Raw genomic sequence first — 24,893 nt, 5'->3', positions numbered from 1 at the left:
TCACCAATTTCTTTGGTGTTCTATGACTGTAGCGTATCAGATGTTCTCCAGATTTACCTGGCTAAATGAAAACATTATACTAAATCAGGTGAATGCAAAACATCTGTATTTTCATATATATGCACACACATATGAGTGTGTGTTGCCTGAAAGAAAATTATTTCAATTACTGCATATTTTACCAAAATATAAAAGTAGTAATTAGTTTTCTAGGGTGGAGAGAAAGTCTGCAGGAGTCCCAGGATTAACATAACCAAATAAAACATTCATAAAATAAAATGCTACAGGAACTGTAACAAGAAATTTGGAAAAAAAAAAAAAAAAAAAAAAAAAAAAAGAGGTCGGTTTTGCAATACAGGAGATTAGGAAGGCACCCAGTGATCACGCACCATCTACACCACAAACAGGAATTGCACACACTGCATGAAATCCAGAACATCAGCTGTGGCAGAAGTCAGAGCAACCAGAACATCTGTCTAGAAAATATTCTAGGAATGTCTTGCATGGGCAACGCAGAACAGTCAAGACTGGTATTGAAAACACCTGATGTCTGTATAAAGCATGGCATACCTGGGTCTGGGGTACCTTACTTTGGTGAAGGACGCAGCCCTCCTCCAGCACAGCCCTTCTCCACACTCAGCCAGCAACCGTCGGTCCCAGTCCTTCAAACACAGGTCTGTGACATGCTGCACAGCATGATGACACACAGCAGAGACAAGCATTTCCCAGAGGGAAGAGCTAGTTACATTACAATTACTTTGGGATATCAGAAACCACATCGCCTATCGTAATGGCCCACTGAATGTTTGAGCCAGTGCTTTCCTTACTGTTTTAGAAAGACCAGGAAAAAAAAAAAAAAAAGTATGTACTCCTGTCGGAGGCTGCCCTGATGGGCAAAGGGTGCTGGAGGTAAAAGCAGCAGGAGAGGCTGAAGGAGACAGGTTTGTTCAGCCTGGAGAAGAGACGGCGAAGGGGCTGTAGCTGCTGCCCACCGGACAGCCCTCCACAGGGACAACCCAGCCCCGCTCCGCAGGCCTGTGGCAAAAGACCAAGAAGTAACCATCACAAGTTGAAACAAGGGAAATCCCAGCTAAATAAAAGGATGTGTTTTCCACATCACCGGGTGGTTAAGGACTGGGACAGGGCCCAGAGACTGTGGGGCCCTCACCAGTGGAGGCTGGCGACACTGGAGACAGCCCCGTGCCACCTGCTCTGATGCTGCCCGGCTTTGAGCCGGGGCTGGACCACAGGGTCTCCAGGCATCCCTTCCAGCACTGGGGTAGGGCTCAGTCCCCTCCACGGACCGAACGCGGCAGCAGCTCCTGCGGAGGGTCTGTGGCACTGCCTGTGGCATCCGAGACCAGGAGATACTATAACAGATTGCTTCAAGGTTGTATGCGGCAGCATTAACTCCTAACTCCTACTAAATACATGCACGCAGAGCAGAAGGTGGACCAGGACAGATGTTTCCACTCTCTGCAAGGCCTCTTGGAGAACCAGGAGTTGCTGCACAGCAAGCTGCAGATCAGCATCTATCTCTCCCCCCAAGAGAAAAGTGCCCAACGGATTCCAGACAGCAGTGTTACAACCCCAGCTCTGTCCCCTGCACAGCCAGGTGATGCTGGCACGTTACTTTCCCAATTCACACCTCGGTGTCCCTGGTGATGCAGCGAGATGCAGGAGAGGAGCACAGCTCATCGGTCTGCCAGGGCTGGGGGGAAAGCCAGCAGACAGTGTGAGACATGGAGATACAGAGCCAGAGGCCAAAGACAGACCCCAGACCTTCAGAGACACTGAAAGCCTGATGTCTGGAAGGAATTCAGCCAGTACTTTTCACCTGTTCATTAGTTGTTACTTTTTTAACTATTGTAATAGCTCAACTGCAGTAGACTTCAGCTCAGAGCAGGTCACGAATGTCAGTTTTCACAGAAAGACTCCATTTTCTGACACAAATTGTTTTGTTGTATGAATCATCTTATTATCCAACCAGAAATTAAATTAGATCTTCCAGCTCTCACCTGCAGTTATTTAATGTTATTGTAGGAGCTTCCAGTCTTCCCTGGTGAAGAAACTCTTTCAAACACATTAACATTTCAATGAGTGCTGCTGTCAGTCAACCTAGCAGTTCACTCCTTTGGCCTCTCTTCTCCATCTTGATCAAGTTTCTTTTTTTAAGAAAATATCAAGTCATATCCTCCAGCAGTACCTCTTTTCCCTTAAGGCAAACCCAACCACAAGCTCTGCTCCCCAAGGATTTCTAGTTTGGGGGATGAATTACTCCCATTAAGGTCTCTGCCGAGATTAGGGGAGGGAAAACCAGCCACTCAAACCAGTGCCTGAGCCAAGCTGATGGGGAAGGGATCCACTCTCACCATAAACGGCTCCCACTCAGGCTTTTGTATCCTGGTTGTATTCTTGCCGTTCCCAACATACTTGCACTCTGTGTTCCACCTCTTTCTCGCCCCTTTTTTTCCTACTCACTTTAAAAACACAGCAGCCTTTTGACAAAGATTTGACTTTTTTTGTTTGTGAAGAGTATTAGTCATTTAAATGTATACTCTAGGGCTAGCAAGCTCTTACAGTTGAAAACTATGGGGTTTCATAAAAGAATGAGAAAACTCTTCAGGTTCTAATTCAGGCTTAGACTGATTGTCCATATAATCTTTAGTCTGGGTTAGCAGCATTTAGATCCACGTCTTATTTTCAGTGTGCAGACCAGTGAGCCATGCACTCAGTTCAGAGGCAGCCAGAACACACTGGTAGCTGTATTTGTACCATGGAAATGCTGTTAATACCCAAGGCTTGCTTTTTTCTTTCCTTTAATGAAACATGCTCATCTTTTTCATATTGTAAAAGAAGAAACTCACATAAAGAAAATGAAAAAAAAAAGAGCGATACCGAGAACTTTTTTGTTTTATATAAGTAATTTCTGCACAAATATTGAGGGTGGAAGGCTTGGGTGTTTGTTGGGGTTTTTTTGTTTTGGGGGGTCTGGTGTGTTGTTTGGTTTTGGGGGGTTTGTGGTGTTTTGGGGTTTTTATTTGTATTAATTGCTTATAGGGAACTCCTTAAGAATTTGTGAAATCCTATAAATAAATGGGATTGTTGCTGGACAAAGCTCAGAGGTTAGCTCAGTCACTTGTTCCCAGAATGGTACTTGACACTGACTAGACTAAGAAACACTCATTAAAATATTCAACACTCATTATCCAAAACAAAGGATGGACTTTGTGTTCTGCCAGGCATTCTAGATGCAAAATGCGGCTCAAGGCACCGAACAAAAGCCACATTCAGAATCAATGTATTGCAGAAGATCTGCAATAAGGTCAGTCATTCATCATCTCAGAGCAGGACCTCATCCCAGAGAAGCACAGATGTGCATTCTTGGAAGAAGCAGAAAAAGAAGGGAGCAGAGGGCACAGCAATGCAAAATTCCTTAGCCAAGTTACACAGCAATTTAACAGCTTCTACCTCATCTTCTGTGGTGTTCACAGTGCGATACAGGGTCAGTAACAAGCAGGTAGGAGCAGTAATTTCTTCACCACAACTGGCTGCAGTCCCAAAATTACACAACCAGTATAAAGTTTTCAAGATTTAGTTTCATATTAGTTTCCTTAGCCATATTTAACTCAGCAGCCTATGATTACAAATATAAGCCATTTTCATAACTATTAACATCTTAGCTCATCATTTTAGACATGAGTGTTAGATCAATTTTGAGCTTAGTCCTGAAGCGTGAGACAACATCTCTCCCTAGAGCAGCAGAAGCCCACCAGTGAAGCAGCATAGGGATCTAACACACAGAGCTGTTTGCGAAGGATGTGCTCCTAACACCATGAAGTTTTTTACTTTTAGAGAGCTCAGTCAAGAACATCAAGAACCAAGGATGGGATTTCCCCCCCCCCCCCCCCCCAAGACAACAAATGAATATTACAGTGAATGAAGTACAGCGGTGAAAAGCTCTCCGGATAATACAAATTAACAGAAGTCATCTGAAGAACAAACTCAGTCTCCTCCAGGCTGGTTTAAATGAAGTTATGTACCCCTTCAGAAATAAGAAGGCAATCTACAGAAAGTCCAATTTTGCTTCTAAATTATTACTGTGGCTGCACAAAGCGAAGGGAGAAAAACAGCTAGGAGCTGCTGCAGAGATACCAAAATCCAACTGCACACAGAACTGCCTCCTTTAACAGGCTACCACTTTTGTATATGTTGGAGTTTCAAAACGATATATAGCCTTAGACATTTTATGTGACATTATTTGGCCTATACACAATTTCATACTGCAGTCGCTTATACTGAACATAGCAAAATCTGCCAGAAGATCAGGAACAGCTCCAGAAAATGCAACTGCTGGTAAGGAAGTTATGACACTAAGAAAAGTGCTAAATCGGTCAGCAAAAAAAGTCAAGTGAAGTTGACAGGGACTAGCAATGCCGTGAGGCAAACAAAATAAAACCATCCCTCCTTTACCTCTTCTCTCCCTCCCGCCACAGTTGTTCAAAGCTACTAAAAGCAGCTTTAAGTTGTTGCCCAAAGGAGCCCCAAAACTCAGGCAGTGCTAGTGTGCAATACCAGGGTAAGCTATTTTGTTTGTTAAGAATTCAGACAGCCTGTGTTAAATCATCAAACACAAAATAAGAATGAGGGTGGCTGTGCTGAGATTTATTTGGCAAGCAGAAAGTTTGGTGCAAAGAGGAAAGAAACCCAGGTTTCCCAGAATTACTAAACAATCCAGGTAACTTCCTATTCCCAGCTGAATGCCACCCAGACAACGAAAATCGTCTCCAAAGCAGTAACATTCTCACAGGTTCAAACAGAGGATTGAGGGGAGAACCAGTCCAGCATACACAAACTGCACTACTAAGTCAAAGTCTGTTTACAAAGTCTTCTGGGCTCTCCTCTCCTCCCAAGTTCCGCAGGGAACATAGTGAGTGAGTGCCGAGTACTCACTTAAAAACACGTTCTCTCTACGTGCAAGATCTCCAATAAACAAGTAACCGCCAAGAAAGTTCAGTTAAGGAAAGTACCTGAACATTTTGACAAACTTTTGGCTTTTTCATCAAACCCCCACAAAGCACCATGAAGAAATTTAGTTGGAAGTTGTGTTTTGCAGGCAACGTTTCTAAAGACAAATTAACTTTGAACGCTGAGAACAAGAAATGATGCAGCACTTTGCCCTGTGTGTTCACTCACGAAAGAGTCCCAGAGATTAATTTGCTAAAGCAATAGATGGACTGGTGAAGAAACATCTTCTAAAATGAAAGCGACTTAAGCACAATATTCTTTTCCCAAGAGATCAAATAGACTTTTAGAACCCTAAGCTAACCTACACATATATCAACAATTTACAAGAAAAAAGGAAGCTTTAACACATCAAAAACAGGAAAAAAGACACAGTGGACTCTGAGTGACCAAACTGTGTATACTGGATTAAGCCTAACTGCAATTACCCTCAAAGGGCGCCCATCCCTTCCACCACCATGCACTCTCAATACCTTCCTTCCATCTGATCCACCACTCGCTCATACAGACACAGAGTAAGTCTGGTCAGCAGGTCAATTTGACAGAAAAATAACCCAACAGAAGAGACTCATTTTCTGCCAGTTCAATTCACTGACCTGACTTGGTTTGCTGCTCTTAGATTAATCAATTCAGTATTACCCTATGCTGCCGTAACTTTATCCTTCTGCTTCTTGGTAGGATGCTGTAGTATACACATTCTTACTGTACACAGAAGGGGGAGACAATGGTTTGAAAGTTTTGCTGGATACAAAATAAACAAGTGTTTTGTGAATAGGTGAGCATCACTTGTTCAAAAATCTGCAACCCCCAATCCAGTGTTGCATAAGGGACCTAGGGGGAAGGAAGAGGTTGTAGCTACAGCAGAGACATCTTCTCCAGCGGTGGTTTGCAGGTCCACAGCAATAATTCTTAACCCAAGGAATGAGCCTAGCATTCAGGACTACCTAGTATCTGCTGAACCGGGGCTTGCTTTCCAACACAGGCTGCAGAGATAATAGGACTAGTCTTAGCCTGGGCAGGGAAAAGACAGTAGCTTGTGTGGCACAAATCATAGCCTGTTTCATAAAGGGAGGCTTTGCTAGCAGGGGAAATCTGAAAATCACTGGCCTAGAGAAACAGACTGCCAAGTAACAGCTCTATGAAGCAGGTATCATTCAGAGGTATTTATTCTCTGTTCCTAAGCATTTTCATAGCAAGAAAAAAAGGGAAAAAACCCCAAACAACGCACATACAAAACTTTGATACCTAGTCAAACTGGTGAACTCAGAGTGATGCTGTAGGGTACAACAGAATGAGCAGGCTGGAGAAAACAGCGCTAGAGGAAAAGTACAAGTTCCTCCCATGTAACAAGTAACTGCCAAGGGATGGGAAGATGACTAAAACCGAAAAGAGTCACAGCACAATAGGTAGGTTGCCACAGATGCAAGGCAGTAATGAGTGAGAAATTAACATTAATCACTAAGCCTCCAACCTTTCGCAACAACTTTGTCTTGTTTCTTTTGTCTTTTTTTGATCATCTCAGAGGAAGATGCATGGCAGCTTTTTAGCTCAGTAATTTTCCAACTAGACCGTACTCCATCACAGCAGCAGCACAGCCAGAAAAACTACCACTAAATTGTAAGTCAGCTGAAATAAATGGAAGAATATCACAAGTAGTCTTTCCCAAGTCATTGCTTGAATGCAAGGGTAATTTTTATTCAATGTTCTTTAAGAGTGCTGGCCAACCCAGCAGACTGTTTCACTGGCATGCAAAGCCTACTACTTGATTTGCCACTGTCTTCTGATGGGACTAACTAAATATTTCTGCATCCATCAGCAGTAAAGTGCTATCTCCTCACAACATTTTTAGTGCTCATAGTGATACAGCCATCCTATTCTTTCCTCATCCAGCCTTCCCTAAAACCTGCAAGTGAGGTCAGAAAACTGTAAAAGATAATAGTAAATCAATATACCCCCTGTCCTGTGCTCTCATATACCTCCTGCCTTTAACACACCTTTTGGGTATTGAAAGCATTTATGGAATATTGGGGGGTGTGTGAGGCGGAATCTCTCCATGAAAAAGTTTTTCTAAGGTGATCGCATAGTGTAGGTCATTCTCTGCTTCTATCTACCAACAACCATGTCTTTGCATTTGACTGGAAGACTGTTGATTGTTCAAAAAGAAAAATCTCTTTAGTGTCAGTAAAATGGCAAGTATGTTTCAGTCTACCCTACCTAAGACTAAGGACTTACACAACATTAATGGCCAGTTTAACAGCGGAGAAGGGCTTAAAGCTCTTCTGAAAAGTGCAGTGAATACCACCTTTATCTAAAACAACATAAAAAGCATAGATTGCAACCAGAGATGAGACATGAAATCCAAAGGTCAAGAACTGCACCCATTCTCATGCACCAGTCCTTAACAGCAAAGACCAGATACGCTTACTCTTCAAGCCTTTGTTCGTAACTCTGCATTTAACATGGATCCCCAGTGACGAGGAGCAGAAGAGCGCAACCGCCTGGTTTCACAGGTAGCAAAAACGATATCGTGATATCCGGCAGGAAGAAAAACAGAAAAGGGCTCAAAATGAAAGAAGCCGTTGCTAGGCAAACACGAGCCAGAGCGAGAAAAATTCAGGAAGTCGAGATAAGAGCTGTGGACAGCTTTTTCCACACAGAGGCCCTGGATTTCAGAGATATCACGCTTACAGGGAACATAACAAAAAACACACCACACGTGTTCCTCATAATCGGCTCTTCCCCACACGATCTGTCCTTACCACCAGCAGCCATGGCCTGCCCACAGGGACAGGGCGAGGGAGGGGGTCCCAGCCCTTGGGGGACAGCCCGTCCCCACAGCGGTTCCAGCCCTAACAACCCCGGGAGATAAACTAGGAGAAGGCGCCTCGGAAAGCAAAGCCAGCCCCGGGACACCCTCTGAAGACCATCTGACCTCCCGACGGGAGCTACCTCGGGTCAGACATCCAGCAGTGCCGGCGTGGCGCCGGGCACCAGCGTGATGGCCCCGGCGCGCAACTCCAGGCTGGTGGACGTCAGCTGCAACGCTGCCTCGCCTCTCCGATTAACATCAGGATGCCGGGCGTTAAACCACCGAAACCAGCCCGTGCTAAAATTCAGGTTTCCACAGCAACGCTAGCAATGACACACAGTGCTTCTGTAGCACATTCCTGCGTTATCAAGCACTATCGGCATGTGTATTCCAGCTCTCGGAGTTACACCCGTTTGAGGACCCTAATTTCATTTTCCGAATGCTGCAGTCCTGGCATTTGAAGTACAGAGCCTAAGCTGCCAAAAAAACAAAGGCGGTCACAGTGCTTAATGATGTCCCTTACCAGTTACGGGCTGCAACAGTCATTTCACCACCCACCTTCAAACTCCCTCTCACGCAGGGTTTGCTGCACAGGTTAATGGCTTATGCTTCTTGTGCAAGTTTTAGGAACTTGAAACAAAAACTCCATCCCTTGTAGGGCACAGACAAGTGAGGGCAAGCAGTGCATGGCAGCCGAGCCAGCTCGCTGGTAGCTGTACAGTGCAGAACACACTCGCACGGGTTACGGTTACCTGCACTGAAATCACATCTAATCATCTCTCACTGGAGTGAAATGAACAAAAACAAATGCAGTTACAAGTAGCTCAGAACCGAAATGACCGGATTTAAAATAAAATCAGGCTGCATGACAGTAGCACAACGGATTAAAGGTAAATTTTTGCAGTGTTAGCAGGATGAGAGAACAACACAAATTTTTGCTATATCAATTCAAGCAAGCGTCAGAGGCATTTAATAACAATGTCAATCAAAACACAGTGACTGAAGTCATCACTGAAATGCTTTAAAATATGCACCAGTTCCAACCCAAATTTTGGACAATATTCTGAGGAAATAAGTGACACAGGTAGGCACACGGTATCAGAAGATCTCCACAAGACCTGAAAACACATTAGCTACAAACTTTACCATCTTAACTCTGAGGACTTTGAGCTCCTCGTTAACAGTTATGAAGGACCCATGCCTTTGACAGCTTCCAAAAGGGGTTTTCCCAGGATCTTGCATTAAGAGCACGCAGGCATATGGTGACAAATGACCTCGTAGGTAATCCACACACAGCTTGTAACCACTTAGCGGTAGTCTGGTTTACATTTGACTTTTAAACTACAATAGAAACTAGTAACACAAAAACAAAACCTGACTGTGCAGCTTCGCTTCACACAACCTCTGCTACAACTGCAGATGTCCCTGGAAAACAGCTCTAACCTTAACCCCCAGTCCCATCTGGACCTGGCAAGCCCAGCACCTGCAGGACAAGGAGGTCTGCTGGACGGTCCTCGCTGCACCCATCTCTCCCTCTTCCCGGGGTTCCAGAAAAGCACAGCCACCACCCTTGTGGGTGCAGCCAGGCCTTAAACTGAATTAGGTACAAATGAAATCACATTTTCAAATCAGGAGAGAAAAATACAAGAGCTTCTTTATCATGCTAATTAGACCACAGATGAGAAGGTACCTTCTGGATAAGAGAGGCAACAGGACAGCACCATCAGGATAATCCATTTGGGGGGGGGGGGGGGGGGAATATATGTAGTGTGTTGCCTTAAAAAAAGAGAAAGATCCATTCAAGTTAACTGCCCATTACTTCTATTAAAGACTGTTTTAAAATGCTACTGGCCCCCACGTTTATGTCTGGTTTTCAAACCTTTAGTCCACCTGGCCCATTTCTTTTTCTGCCCAGCTCTCAAGTTGCTGTGGCACTAGCGAGCATCCACGCAGCACTGCCTGGCGTCCTGACACACCACTGGTGCTCCACCAGCTCGCTTGTGCAGGTACACAGCAAGCCAGATGAGGAATCCCAACAAATCAAACAAAAGCCTCCACTGATTCCTTGAGCAAATGGTCACTGGGCAAAGGAGACGCCTTTTTAAACTTGGCTTTGATGGCTATTACTGTCAGAAAAGCACTCAAAAAAATAATCAATTGGTTAGTCAGCCCAAAGCCACCTCCTCATCAGTAGGATAAACCGAGGCATACAACATAAGTCTAGAATACAATAAACTCTGAAAAGTGGAAAAACCATGCTCTGAGAAACTATACATCTGTTACAGTATTTCAGCAGCCCTGGAGACTTAGCGTCATCGAATACTTTGGATTGGAAGGGACATCTCTAGTCAAAGCTCCTGCTCCCACAGGGTCAACAGTGACTTCAGACCAGCTGGCTCCAGGCTCTGTCCAGTTGGGTCTTCACAAGCAACTCCTCAACCTCTTTGCCCCAGTGCTGAAATGCTACTACAAAATGAGGAACAGATGCACAAAGAGATACACGGCAGGTAGAACATTCTGGGCTTACTAAAGGTAGCACCACATGAAGTTAACAGACCATATTTCTTTGATGAGTTGAGAAAAAAAGTGCTGCACGAAGCGTATGTTCTAATTCTTACTCATCAAGACTTCAGTGAAGTGACAATGACACAGCACAGCAAAGACTACTATTAGTTGAACAGCCAGTTATGGTCACAACCAGGAAAAAGCTTGAGAGGAAGCAGAAACACCTGTGGTACTCTCAGGCTGCTAATACCCTCGGAATATCTAGTTTTTAATGAGAATGCTCTTGGACTTGTCTCCTACAAGCCTCTTATCAATCATTACTGTTAGAAAAGGATTAGTACCAGAACTGTGGGCGAGAACTAGCACAAGATCTAACCAAGGAGATGACAATACAGTAGAAGAAAGCCCTCCTGCTGGGTAAGACCATGAGGTTCAGAGGCAGGGAGGTACTACCAAGGGAGAAGACAGGAAACAAGACTCATCCTGCTTACTGCACTATCTAATAAGCCTCTGCTCAAACAGCGAGTAGCAGCGAGTCACCATGAAGGACACTGTCGGGACACAGGTGTGTCACGGTACTGTTGCGACCAACCTACCCTGCAAGGGAAAATGAAACCGCAAAACTCTTTCACACACGAAACAGAAACGAGAAGCGCCTCCTCAGGCCAAGGCTGCAGGAGCAGGCATTAGTCACCCACAATCCTGGCTGAACTTGCACGTGAATTTTTAGCATTGTGATTGTTATTTCCTACCCTATCTCCAGGAGCTAACTTTTTTCTATAGACACTGAAATGAGGAATAAAATATTAAGGGACAAGACTTGACCAGATGGAACCGAAACAAAACAAATAGACAGCGAGGATGAAAATAAAGGTCCTTCTCCCTCCCATCCAACCACATGCCTCCACCGCTTATGTGAGACAACCGCAGAACTCTATGACTGCACAGCAGGCAAATTTAACTCACTGGAACAGCAGAAAGCTAACCTGTCCTAAACTGTGATTTATTTTTAATCCTTTCTGGCTAAACTGTATCAATTTACCTTGATATCAGAAGAGTGCCAGCACAAAGGGCAGGGAAGGATCACAGCTGGAGCTAAGGGGAAAGCAAAGCCATCCATCCCCCACACTTAAGCTGCAATGAGATGCTAATTTAGCTCCTGCAACGTACAAAAAATAAATCGCACGTTAAGAGCAACCATTTTTGTCATAGTTGGTGAATGTCTCCTAACCATAAGGAAAAGGCTACTATTCAGTCAGTAACATGATGAGATTCAAAACGTTTCCACAACTTTAGATAAGTAACTGTACCTCCACAATGCCTAGACTGTTTGTGCCTGGTTTAAATACATTTGTAGCCATTAAAAATGATAAAATCCCCTACTCAGTACACTGCGTAGTACTGATGTATTTCTTAAAAATACAAACACCACAATTTTTAGCATTCCAGTAAGAAAAATTAAAAATAATTGGAAACCCACCTCAAAAGCTCTAGATACTTAGTACTTAGAGCATTTCAAAGTTTACCAAATGCCACTACAGGCACCAATAAAGAGTCATGCCTGAGGATACGTAACTTAAGCAGCAAAGCAGGTCCCCACTATGGCGCACACGCTCTCCGGTGCTCAGCTTCTCAACTGGTGACTCCCCATCCTCCTAAATGAGGTTTCTCAGCAAGCCCAGGGAAGTTTACCATCTCCTCAAGCATCTATCTACTGATCCATCTGTGTTTTAACCTTAGCACTAAGACTGTATTTCTAAAAAAAACAGAGGGGGGAAAAAAAAAAAAGCACATACAAACAGAGCCAGGGAGGAGAGCCCAGTATTACCGAGACTTTAAACAATTACAGCATTACCACAGCTAAAAATTGAAACTGCATGTAAGTCATTTATGTATTCCATACGATCTGCAGCTATAATTTAGTTCACTAAAGCAAAACTTGTCCGAAACAGAGTATTTTCAAGTTCTTTGGCTCAACAGTTATAACCAATGGTTAAGCCAATATTTTGTAATACATACAACATCATCTTACTAAGAACAGAGATTAAGCAAGTACATTGCTGCTTGCTCTTTCAAAAGCAGCAATTCTGTTGCTTTGTTAATAAGGCTAAATCGGCATAAGCAGAAAGCACAGATGCATGATTTTGTCCGCACACCATGTGCCCCCCTCACCACAGGCAAACTCAAGAAACCTGCATTGTCTCCATTTGTTTGCCGGGGAGTTTGTCCATTTAACATTTCCAGAAGGCTACAGATGAGCCATTTTTACACAAACTTACCACAGATTTCACTGGGGTCAGGATTCTAGCCAAAGCTTTGGATTCCTGAGATCCAAGCAGCCAACTTGATAGCTCACGGCCACCAAACAGCTATGCCCTCCCTTCTTCGCACACCCCCTCCACCGCCACCCCAGCAGCTCCTGCCGCATACCTCCGACTCGCACCACCTCTCCGGCAGCTGCTGCGATTCAAAAGCCCAGCACCCGTCTGCAAGTTACCCATTTGTCCTGGTTCACGGAAGGCCCCGAGATGCACAAGAGAAAGCAGGGCCTCCCTTTCGGTGGTGCAAATCCACTCGGTTGGTGCTCAAGCAGCCATCACCTCACACCAGCAGCCTCCACTCCCTCTACCAACGGGAGGGGGTGGGCACGCACTGCCCTAACTCCCCCTCACAGGTAACGACTCACAGGTGGCAGCAAGCCAAACCTCAGCTGAACATTGTTAGCCAGCGAGCTGAACCTCAGCTGAACATTGTCAGCCAGCAAGCTGAACCTCAGCTGAAGGTTAGCCGAAGGCCCACACCGCACCCAGCCGGGCCTGCCCCCCCCTCCCCAGCAGCAGCAAACCGGGGTAACGAGGGAGCCCCAGCATACAGCCCAGCGCTGTACACCGAACCCGCAAATCCAGATTTCAGTTCATTTTAATAAATTGGGCTAAAGGACCTCTTACAGGAGCAGCCAACTCAGCTTCGTTTCCAGGTGCCTGGGCTGTCTCCATCACCACTGGCCTCAGCCTGGCCTCCTCCTTCCCACCACAAAACCTGACGCTTCTCTTCCACACCTGTGGAGACCTCATCGTCCTCCACCTGGCACAGGGCTAGCACACTGGGACCACCTCGTCACCTCCCCTCCACCATCTCCTCACCACGGCGGGGAATTAGCTTTTCTAACACCCTTTGACAGTTGTGTGAGGAGTGAAAAGCTTTAAAAATAATTTTTTATGTACTAGCACATCCAAGTGACACTCTGCGATTTACTAGACACGCAGCGTCAGCGAGATCCGAGACGACGATCTCTGCGACCCTACAAGGCCACACATCGAAACCTTTGCACGGGGTGCATCACACACCTCGAAGCTTCGAGGCTTTCCCAACAGCTGGGCAACGGCAGCAGCTTTCCAGCGATCCCCATGCAAAACTGCCAAACAGATCCAGCTCCGCTTCGTGGACAACACCCGGGGAACCCATCGGCTCCCCTCGCTCCAGAGCGGGCCCCACAGTTCACCCAGCAAGTCCCACTGCAACGCTGCTCCGGTCTGGGAGGCAATCCAGAGCAGCCTGCAGCTTCTGTGGCTTTTGGGGCAGAAGCTGGCTACCACCGAGCCAGAAGATCTGCTGGCCCTTTCCGATTTAAATTCTAGAGATCTACACTGCATAAGTATGCATACAAATACGAAAAACTGGAAGGACAAAAAAGACATCCTTTAACACATAGGTGTAGATATACCAGCCAAAGGTACAACTGGGCCGGCAAATGACTTCCTATACTGACTAAAAGCAAACACTGAAGAGAATAAGATATAGGCAAACACCTGGAAACATCAAAATGGTATTACCTCCTAGCTTCCAGGGACTTAAGGCTCAAGGACCTTTCAGAGACCAAATCTCTATCTCTGAATTCAAAACCAAGAAAGTGAGGCAATCTGTTTATAACAGAAAGTCAGTCATTCATTTTCATCCAGATTTTTTTTTATTACTCTTACTTCTTTTTGGACGCAGTAGACTCAGGATCTGATGACTGCAAGACTATGTTTTCCATTACGTGCTGGCCAGAATACCTTATTACTAGCTGGCCATAAGGAAGGGTGGCAAAAACTTATAAAATCAGCCAAGAGATTTTTTTTTTTTTAAAATAGATGGTCATTTATTAAGTTTGTTCAAACAAACAGACAAAAAAGTTTGAGTGAAATGTCTCTGCTTTCATTTAGCAGAAGAAATGAAGCTAGATTTGATACAGACACACCAAAAGCTAGGAAGAAAAGAAGCCTGGCTGGCGTTAGGCAAAAAAAAAAAAAAAAAAAAAAAATACTGAGAACGTGAAGCAATGTCTCTGTTATAACTTCTCAATGATTAAAAACTTAAATACTTTTGTTGACTTATTTCAAAAGTTGATGACAGTTTACCTAAGTTACTCCATGGCATGAAGGAGACCTCTCATCAGAGGAACTGGATAAATAGCTAGAGGAGGAGGACTGCAAGCAGAGCACAAAACCAAAAAAATTCCTTTGGCTCTCCTCCCTTCAAGGTACCCCCAAAAAACTTCTCTCTTGCTGTTAGTTTATCTTCCAGATCACTTCATTCTTGGAAGATAAAATGCTCCTTCATCTTCCGAAGACCTTAAACACAACCACAATCCGCCCCGTAGGCGCAGGGGAACAGAATAGCAAAGCACCCTTTGAGCTGTGATGACTACCACATGCACGCAGACACCAGCCAAGGCTTACGGAGCAGCGTGCTCAGGACCTCACGTCCAGTCTCACTGGGAAGAAGCCAGAAGCGGAGTTTTTCCCCACCGCACCAGTTACCAGACAGGCAGCTGATGAGGAAGTCATCCCAGGACACCTTCTACTGAGAGTTACTCATCACTCCCATCTCTCCAAAATCCTGCCATGAACACAGTGTGATCATCTACGTAAAGATGCTTAAAAAGAGTAAGACTTTGAACTACTTTCAATTAAAAGCAAACAGAGAAAAGCATAGATTATATGAACATATCTCCATCCTCAAGGCAGGATTATTCAAAACCAGGAACTGCCAAAGGAAAGAGGACGGCATGATTGTGCACTGTTCCAAACAAATCTGCTCTTCTCCAGCAGATAAACTACATTAAAAAAAGAAAACCTGTCTTGAGTTGGCGTGACACCAATAAAACAACACTAATCCATGCAGTTAGGCACAAAAATAAGGTACAATAGCTTAGTTGCAAAGGACAACTCATTCACAGAGTTATTCCTCATATCCTGCCAGAGTTCTCAATATTGTAGTTATTTCTTTTGATTACAGGCAAGGTTCCCAATTCCTAGAAATCAGGATTCTGACAAATATCTACATCCTGCCAGTGTACGGGAATTAAGGTTAAAAGAATGGAGGAGGAAAAAATGAACAATTACAAATGTACACAGTGAGTTTGTTGCCCAGTCAAGACATCATTTGGAAGACAGACATTTCGTAATACATTTCAAGAGTCAAGTTTCTGGATTTGTTTTACTCGGGCTTTGTGTTGTTTTGGTGGGGTTTTTGTTGTTTGTTTTTTTAAAAAACTATTTTAACTGCAGTTAGCTTCCAAGCCTGTGCCATTTAACCACATCTCTTCTTTTAAAATTAATTACTAGTTAATTGCTGCTTCTTTGCAGAAAACAACCCCTTTCCTAAGGTTTTGGGTTTCTTCCTTCTTTGTGGGAGGGGAGAGGAAAAGACAGAGGCAGCAGGGGAAGGGAGCACTCCAGCATTAGGAACTCGGCAGTTTAAGCACCCCATGCTGGAAAAAGTTGGCGTGACAGCAGGTTAAGTACTTCGGAAAGCTACAGTTCTAGTCCCAGCTGAAGGTAAAACCCCCAGCAGGTTTTAATAATGAAATGGCAGCAGCTTGGGTCCCAAGCGGAGCTGAGCACACCAGCAGTAAAACCACATTCCTTTCTCCCGGTGCACAAACCAGAGAAGTCACCCAACCTGCCACCACATTCTTACCCAGCTTCCCGAAAATAACAAGAGTGTTTACAAGATTACACTTCATTTCTTTCTAAAAGGGGACAGAGCTGCCTAGTAGCATTTCTTTTACTGCTACAGTAAAATTCTCTTATTCAACACAATTAAAACAAACATTTAAGAGGAAGTAGCAGTGAAAGCAAAAGAGGAAGGAATTCATGAAAGTTAATGAGATTTTCTCTGTTCATCGACACCAAAATTTACAAAACTATAACCAAATCAAGCTACTTCTGCACATTGATATTGCATCTACGACTTTTTATTGACTGAAGCTGTTAGATAATCGTCCCTCACTGCTACTAAAATGCCTAGAGGTTTCCAGCTCACTCAGAAAAGTCCCAGTTTATATGCCACAGAGTTTAATTAAGCAAGAGGTCTTGGCCCCATATAGTCCTCTGGGACTAAGAGGTTGTCAATTTAGCCTGATTCAGCCGAAGTCAGCCGGCTGCCGAACAGGCTGCATCTACATCGGGTCTTGCAACACAAGCACACAGCTGCCTCACGTAGCCCCCACGGCAGATGCCTTGTTTCAGCTTCATGCAGCATTACCCACAAGTATGACATGAATACAGATAATAGCACTGAGTCCCACAACCTCTGATGTGGCCTCTGGATCTGCTGTAGCACCTGTGGAGATACTCCATCTTGCATAATGAGCTGTATTCAGTTTAGAAAGGATAAATACCATAACCCGTTGAACCGCTCGTTGTCTGAAGATGCAACTCCAACCTAGAAGCTGCAGTGGTGCACTCTTTCTTCCCGTAACATCCCAAGATATTAATTTTATTCCCTTCCAAAAGGTAAGCTCATTTGGCATTCATATCATGCCTGGTTATATTTTCAAAACAAAACACAAAAAAAAAACCTATTAGAGGTTCATTAAAAATAACTCCCAGAGAAAGCTGGGCCCCTGAGATTGAGAAGACTGCTGTGGCAGCAGAAAGGCTTTGCTCAACAGGTGTGGGGCTCACAGTCCACGTTTACTTCCCAGGAAAATGGTATCTGTACAGAAACAGATGATAACCTTGAGTTTACATTTACCATTACACAGTGCCCTCCAATGGCCAGCCCGTAACATGGATCCTGAAAATACTAAACCCACCAAGATGCTTATCCCTTCCCCAACACCAGTGTTTGGGCAGCAGTGAAAGCCATGGCCGAACTACCGGCAGCACCACCCCTCACCTGCGCTCCCAAGGCTGTAAAATAACCTGCTTGCTTTACAAGAGAGCAGGGGCGGAGGAGAGACAGAGCTACCTCTGAACAGGAGTATATATAAAACTAAAATGTCTTCACTCCCTCAGACCCACATTTTAATACAAACCACCTTAAATGTCTCTACATTAGTTTTACATTAAAACTAGAATTTACCTAGTGTCAGTAACAGTGGCCAAAATACGCTGATAACTCGTTAAAAGCAGGTTTAAAATGCAAGCTTTTATAAAAATCTATTGACCTACTGAGAACCACAGCCTATTAATTTTGCTATTATGCCACAACAAGTAGATATGCAAGCCCTTTCATTTATGAAATGCTTCCTTATCTGGACTTTTTAATCATCATTTGAAGTTTTACGTGCTATCCCTGGGAAGCCAATGCACTTAGAATCTATAAAACCAATTGAGATTTTCTTTCCCCCCCTCTATTTAAAAAGTCAATAAAAAAGTTACTATTCTGAATTGCTTATTACTAAGACACTGGGTCACCGCTGTGACCATGGGAGGCCCCTGCTCACCCTCCAATGAAAGAGTTATGCTTTTATATAACCAGGGCATTCAGAGCAGAAACAGACCTCTCTTTTTAAAGAGTCTGTCTTCACAGCGCTGTTTCACGAAGGGTGTATCTTCTCACGAACTCGAGGGTTTTCTTCTCCATAAAAGCCTCTGGCTTCATGTAAGCAGCGGGCCGAGCTGGAGCTAGCAGAGATGGATGATGCACCCGGAGGCAGGCTGGCCCCCTCTCGCCGCTCTGCCCGTTTCCCACCTCACAGCTGCGATTTCGGCAGCGCTCGACAAGAACCACAACTGTCTACGAGCTGCTTCTCCGGCACATCACCACGCCCAGCGATGCCCCGCGCCCTGCTCATTCATCCAACGCTCTTCCAGTGCCACCAACGCCCAGTCCCCGCCGCTCCAGTCCTCCAGCGCTGCTCCAGCAGCCGAACTGGGAACCAGTGCAATGAGGGGACACAGCATAAGAGCCCCTTCTCAGACACCAGTCCTGGCAGGGGCCCTGTGAGGACAGCCCAGGCTCAGAAAACCTCCAGCCGTACAACTGCAGTGCAGAAGCAGGGTGAGCAACAGACAGTTTTACCATCGAGGCAGCGTATCAGGAAACATCACCTTAAATCTAATTACAACCATCTAGAACACAGATGCTTCCCCGAACAACTCACCATCAGGCTTATTTCAAAAATTTATGGTTTGCGTGAAAGGCACACTAGAGAAATCCAACACTGAACTCCACTATGTCACTGCTTTGTCATTGAGTCAAGCGGGGGAGGAAAAATTGAAGCCTTTTTCCTCAGTAATAAATCCAGTTAATCAGTAAGCAGTGCGATAATGTATTCCTTTTGAAGCCTTCGCAGCCCCATCTCATGGACGGCACCGAAACGTGCACAGACAAACTTCATTAACATGACATTCAAGTAGAGGGGAAGAGACACCCTCAAGGGAGGTGATTCCAGAGGAACAAATCCATCAGGAACACGTCAACGCAGGACACAAAAGCCAACTTCCCACATGCCTCATTTTGAGACAGTTTGCACAGAAAGAGACAGTTTATCCATTGTATTACAGCCATATTCCTTGTCACCTCACAGCCCAAGCTGTACTTCACCATGACATCGTTGTGGCCAATCTTATTTTTATTCTTTACCCTGATGTTGGATAAAGTATAGATAAGCCTATGCTTTACAGAAGTTCATCCCATCTACAGGTACCATTTCCATCATACCTGGAAACTGTTTTTGCTTGTATTTACTGAAAGTGTGTCTCATTAAAAGGAGAGTGCCACAGAGGCTCCTGAGGTCTTGAAATCCTTCAGGACTCATTTCTCACACACAATGCTTTGCCCAGTACAGCACGCAAGAACTAAGGTGAGAAAAAGAGGTTAAGCTGCAGTGACTATATCCAGACCTATTTATTTTAAGGCATACGCAATTATATCTCTCATGCATCAAGATATTTTCATGAACATAAGCTCCTTTTTGACTATTTCTAATGCATGACAAAATGTCATCTCAGTAGGAAGCTTGTAATTTCAGTTTATTCAATCACAAGTCGTGGAAGCTGAACAGAACTTGAAAAGAGAATGCTGGAATTGGAGAGAGCAGTTTCACACACGAACCTCTTTTTTGCCTATATTTTAAAATATAAAAGACCCGTGAAGGAAGAGTATGTTTTTTCTGAAGACACGTTATTTATTCAACCAAGTGAGATACAAGAAGCTGCAAGTTGTTCCTCCACCCAAGCACAGTGAGAAAGGGGAAGGGAACACTTGTGGAAACTTCCATTTTGTTTCCCCCACATTCAATGTTTCCCAATGGGCCACATTCAATTCAATGACCCTCAAGAAACCCAAACTGACATGAATGAGAAGTGTACTTCTCTAAGGGACATACTATTTCTTTTCTTCTTACAGTGGCGGGGGAGGGAAAAAAGACAACTAAAAAGTAAATTAAGTTTATGAGATTAATCAGGTAATTCGTAAAAATCAACGGTCCTGATGTATATACAATGGTTCAGGAACTCGCTAAACAAACAAACGCTAGAAGCCAGGGGAAATCACTTAATGTCACTTGGGCTGGTGCTTCTGGTTTCGCTCCCTTTCTCTCCGCTCCCGAGGCCAGCACTGAAGACCCATCACCGTTAACAGCAGGAGTGTTTAGCAAACCGCAGTCTCACAACCCAAGCGTGCGCAATGGATACACAGCTTCGGTTAGAAGGAGGAGTGCTCTACGTAGGAATAAAAACATTTTCAGCTACTAAGGGGTGTAAGTTTTCAAATATACTGGTATTTAAAGATTGCATGAGAGCACCTAAGCTTCCAGTAGTCCATGTAAATATTATTTCACAGAATCACAGACTGGTTGAGTTTGGCAGGGAGCTCTGGAGGTCATCTGGCCCACCGCCCCTGCTCGAGCTAGAGCCAGTTGCCCAGGACCAGGTCCAGATGGCTTCTGAATAGGAGAATCCACCACCCTTCTGGGCAACCTGTGCCAGTGCTAACATCACCCTCGCAGTGAAAAATTTGTAGGAAGTGAAACTGATTTACAGCTAATTTTAACTAATAGATTCATCTAAAATTTTTTTATAGTTCAGATTTACAAAGAGGCAGATTTGTGAAAACAGCGTTTGAAGAAAAACGTAGCCTGACAGTGGGTAAACGCAATGGTTGGCTTGTCATCTGTGACTCAGTAAGTCCCTAAACTACCCAAGTGCCTTAACACCTATCAGACTATTTGAACAAAATAAGAACAGACGTCCACATTGAAGGTATCCACCAAGAACTACAGCTATTTACAGAGATCAACGTAGGCACAAACTCTGCAAAGATTTAAGCATATGCTTAATTTAAGACATGAAGCAGACCTACTGACACGTACATCTACTGTGCAAGTAGAAGTCAAGCCTATGCCTAGTTATTTGTAAGAGATATTGCTATTTTTACGGGAAGCCATTAAGCAAGTCTAGCTTACACTTAAATAGCTACTTTTTCCAATCAGCAAATGTGCTAGGACTGGTAGTCCTACATAAGGCCTACTTAAAACCCCACACAAAACAGTATACAGCGCAACTGCAAACCATATTTCAAACGGAGGTAGGAACAAAGAAAAATTAATAGCCTAAATATGTCTGCATACATGATTCCGCCTCTCAAGACTAGCAAAGAGATTTTGCTTTTCAAAAGACAAAGACAAGTCAAGCCCAAGCCAATGCTAATGAGAAGTCACTATCCACAAAAGCCAGCCTGCAATGAAAACTGTAAACACACCTGCCTTTCTCAACCACTCTGCAGATTCACCTTTAATGAAGCTTACTTATAGCCGCCCTTCCTGAGGAAGATTCTCCTCCTTCAGCGCTTTCCTTTGCCCATATCCTTACCACAGACTCGACAATGGTTTTGGCTGTTGGCGTATTGAAACTACAGCCCATCAGGCCGCGTAATACCGCCTGCGTTCTTCTCCATGCCCCTCCTCGCCCTGTCCCTTTTTCCTCTTTCTTCCACCCTATTCCCATTTGTGGTCTCCTCTCATACTTTTAGATGGTCACTGCTCTGTTCTGCAAAGCGTCCAGCACCACCACAATCTACAGCAAGACAGAAAACAAAGAACCTGTCCATTGTTCCTCACAGGTAGGCTGGCTGCAGTCATCACTGCATCCGTGACGCGGGACCACCGTGGGTCATCGCGGAGAGACCGAAGGTTTGCTTTTCCAAGCGGTTCTTTTCCAAACAGCTAGGTTTTAGCTCAGGAGGTGAGCGACAGATGCCTCTCCTTACCCGGACCCTGTAGCAGGCCAGGTCCCTAGTATCAGCAGGGGATGCGAGCACCATTAGAGCAACCGCCCTTGCTCTCATGAGACCCCTTCCACCTCAGAGCCGAGGTGGAGAGCGGGGTGCTCAGCAGCACAGCCCGCAGCTGTGCTTCTCCGTCCGCTGGGTTTCTCCGTGTATTCGTTTCTCTTTAACATTCTGTGCAAGTACCAGCGTATGTCGAGGAAGGAGGCAGGGACAAAAGATATCGGCGAGTACACACACAACAAAAAAAGGCAGCAGCCAGACTGCAGTATTATGTTCTCAGCCACCTATTCGCGACACGGCAGGATGCTCACACAGGTTTCCCTTTTCCTCACAGATCGCACTTGCTAAGATACCCAAATCCGTGAAAGCGTGCGACCGCCACCAATCAAGTGTTTTGGGGTGCCCGTGTTGGGACAGCAAGCCTTGCCGGCCCAGCTGTTCCTTCAGCTGGTACGGGCCCTCCAGCACTCGGGGAGCAGGCAGGATCACCCCAGATCGCCCAGCAGCGGGCCCACGTTACTTGAAGGGCCGGGCGACACGGAATCGTTCCCACACAGGGGAGCCAGCCGGAGCGAGCTGCTCAGGGGACTCCTGCAGCCGCGGCTGCCGTCAGCTAGCCTTGTCCTCACATGAAGGCTTATGGGAACAACCCAGGGAGGAAAAGGTTCTCCTCCGGTTTTGCGCTTGCTGTCTCGAGCGCCCAAGGCTCTTGCAACACGCTCTCTTCTGCCCTACCTTCACACACATACAGAGCATTTTAAATCAGACTGCGCTCACAGCTTTATAAATCAACAAAAGCAGAACTAACCACCGCCCCTTTATAAAAACACCCTCTCCAGCCAAAGAACCTCCTTCCCAATTAGAAATAAACGGTAGAGTCATCTAGATTTAGTGCCATTCAAATGTAATAGGTAATAAAATTGCCTGGCAGCTTCTACAGTCAGGAGATTTTTTTTTTTTACGCCAGTTTCTTCTATACCACAAACAGACTGACAGATAGCCCTGCACGGTTAGTCCCGCAAAACCGGACGTAATATTGTTATTGTTATTATTCACTCCCGTAAAAATGCAACCCGGCCGAGCAATATGCCTGCTACTAACAGCTGACGTACCGAATCACAGAACGGTCACATAGCTTGTCCCTTTTCTGACGCTTTATTGCCCTGCCTACTGGAAAAAAGAGCACCTCACCAAGGCAATGAAATAAAAGGGGCATTAACTGCAATTTTCAACGTCCGCCTGAGACAAAGCTGACTGCTCCGCTCGCGCCTATTTCACCGGCCAGCACGGCAGACGGTTCCGCAGCAGACATCAGTTGACAAAGCCAGAACGGGGCGATCAGTTATCACCAAGCCCTACCGCGTTTATCAAGCCCCACCTGTCTGAGGCACCAGGCTGCGTTCGACACCGGCGCCCCGGCACAAGGCGGGCCGGGGACACCGCCGGGCCGGCCGCGCAGCTCCGTCTCTGCCGGCAGAGCGGCCTCTCCCCCGGCCGCCTCCCGGGGACACCGGCAGCGGGGGGGGGGGGGGGGGGGGGGGGGCAGAAGAGCCCGTTCACCGAGGCAGGCGGCGGCGGCCGCCTCCCCCCGCGGCACCCTCCATCGCCAGCCCCGGCCCTTTGTTCGCCACCAGCCCCCGCCCACGCAGGGGCGAGCGGTGGCGGTGGGGATCCGGCCGCGGGAACCGGGCACAGCCCGGGAAACGCTCCGCGGGCGGGGGGACCGCACACACCGCCCGCCGCAGCCCGCTCCCCGGCCCCGCGGCAAAGCGCCCAGGCCCGCCCGGGCGGCCAGGCCGCGGGCACGGGGGCAGCCCACGGCGGGGGGGGGGGGGGTGGTCCAGCCGCCGCCCCCCTCCCTCCCTCTCTCCCTCCATCCCCCCTCCTCCGCAGCGGAGGCGCCGCCCGCCCCCCGCCCCTTCCACCCGGCGGCCGCGGGGCTCCGGGCCGGCGCGGCCGGACGCACCTGCCGGCGCTCACCGGGACGGGACGCCCCGCGGACCCGCCGCCGGCAGTGCGGGCGGGCGGGGGCGCGGAGCCCCGCGGGGCGGGGCGGGCTCGCCGGGCGCCCTGCCCGGACCGACCCTCGACCTTCGCCCGGTCCGGCGGGGGCTGCCTGCCGGGGCCGGCTCCCCGCAGCCTGCCCCTCCGCCGCCGCGGCTAATGGCGATGGGGCGGCCGGGCGAAGGGCGCCTGTCACCCCGCGGCGGGCGGGGCTCCCCCGCAGCCCGGCGCACACGCTACCGCCCCGCCGCCCCGTCCCGACCCCGGGGTGGCCGCGGCCGAGACCACCCGCGCGGGCTCCCCAGCCGCCCCGCCGCGACCCACCTCGTCCTCGGAGAGCCCGTAGACCGGCTCCACCGCCGCGGTCGCCATGGAGCCGCTGCGCGGGGCGTCCCGCTCGCCGCCGCTCCCGCCCGGCCGCGCCCGGGGGTTTCGCGGGGGCGCCGCCGGCCCGGCCCGGCCCAGGTGAGCCGCCGCCCCCGCTTCCTCCTCCTCCTGCCGCCGCCGCCGCCGCTGCTGCTGCTGCTGCTCCTCGCCCGCGGGCGGCGGAAGGCGGCGGCCGGGAGCCGACCGCCGGCGGGAAGGGGCCGGGGGCGGTGCTGCCCGGGGCCGCCGCTCGGGGGCGGCGCTGGGGCCCGCCCGCGCTGCCGCCGCCGCCGCCGCCGGCTGAGGCTCACCGCGGCCGCAGGAACGCGCCCTCCCTGCGGCGGGGAGTCCCGGCGGCGGCCCAGCGGGGCGGAGAGAGGGCCGGGCAGGCCCAATGGCGGAGGCGGCTGCCGGGGGCGGGAAGCCCCGCCGGGTCGGGCTGATTTGCTGCCGCCCTCCCCCCGCCGGCGGCCGGGCGGGAGCAGCAGCAGGAGGAGGTGGAGGAGGAGCGGCACAAAGCGCGGGGGGCGGCGCGGCGGGAGCGCGGAGCGGGCTCCCCCCAGCGAGCGGGAGCGGCAACGCCGGGCCTGTGGGGCGGGACCGCGCCCCTCCCGCGGCCGCGGAGCGCGGGCGGCGGCGGGGTCCGTTCCCCGAGGGAGGTCCGCACCTGGGCCTCCGC

The 24,893-nt window shown here is 47.6% G+C and overlaps 1 protein-coding gene across 3 annotated transcripts in view; it reads right to left on the bottom strand.

Moving 5' to 3' along the window:
* Positions 1 to 24,667, bottom strand: part of NEDD4L (NEDD4 like E3 ubiquitin protein ligase) — a 193,318-nt gene extending 168,651 nt beyond the window's left edge. Inside the window, exon 1 of one of the 3 annotated variants that reach the window (XM_052778721.1) lies at positions 24,173 to 24,667. In XM_052778721.1, coding sequence (XP_052634681.1) covers positions 24,173 to 24,220 — 48 coding nt within the window. In that variant the 5' untranslated portion in view covers positions 24,221 to 24,667. The remainder of the gene's footprint in view (positions 1 to 24,172) is intronic. The other 2 variants (XM_052778722.1, XM_052778723.1) reach the window with 2 other exon arrangements.
* Positions 24,668 to 24,893: the final 226 nt, after the last annotated feature.

The sequence above is a fragment of the Harpia harpyja genome, chromosome Z, assembly GCF_026419915.1.
Source record: "Harpia harpyja isolate bHarHar1 chromosome Z, bHarHar1 primary haplotype, whole genome shotgun sequence".
NCBI classification, from domain to species: Eukaryota; Metazoa; Chordata; class Aves; order Accipitriformes; family Accipitridae; genus Harpia; species Harpia harpyja.
The sequence above is the reverse complement of the archived record's forward strand: the minus strand, read 5'-3'. Positions and strand labels throughout refer to the sequence as shown.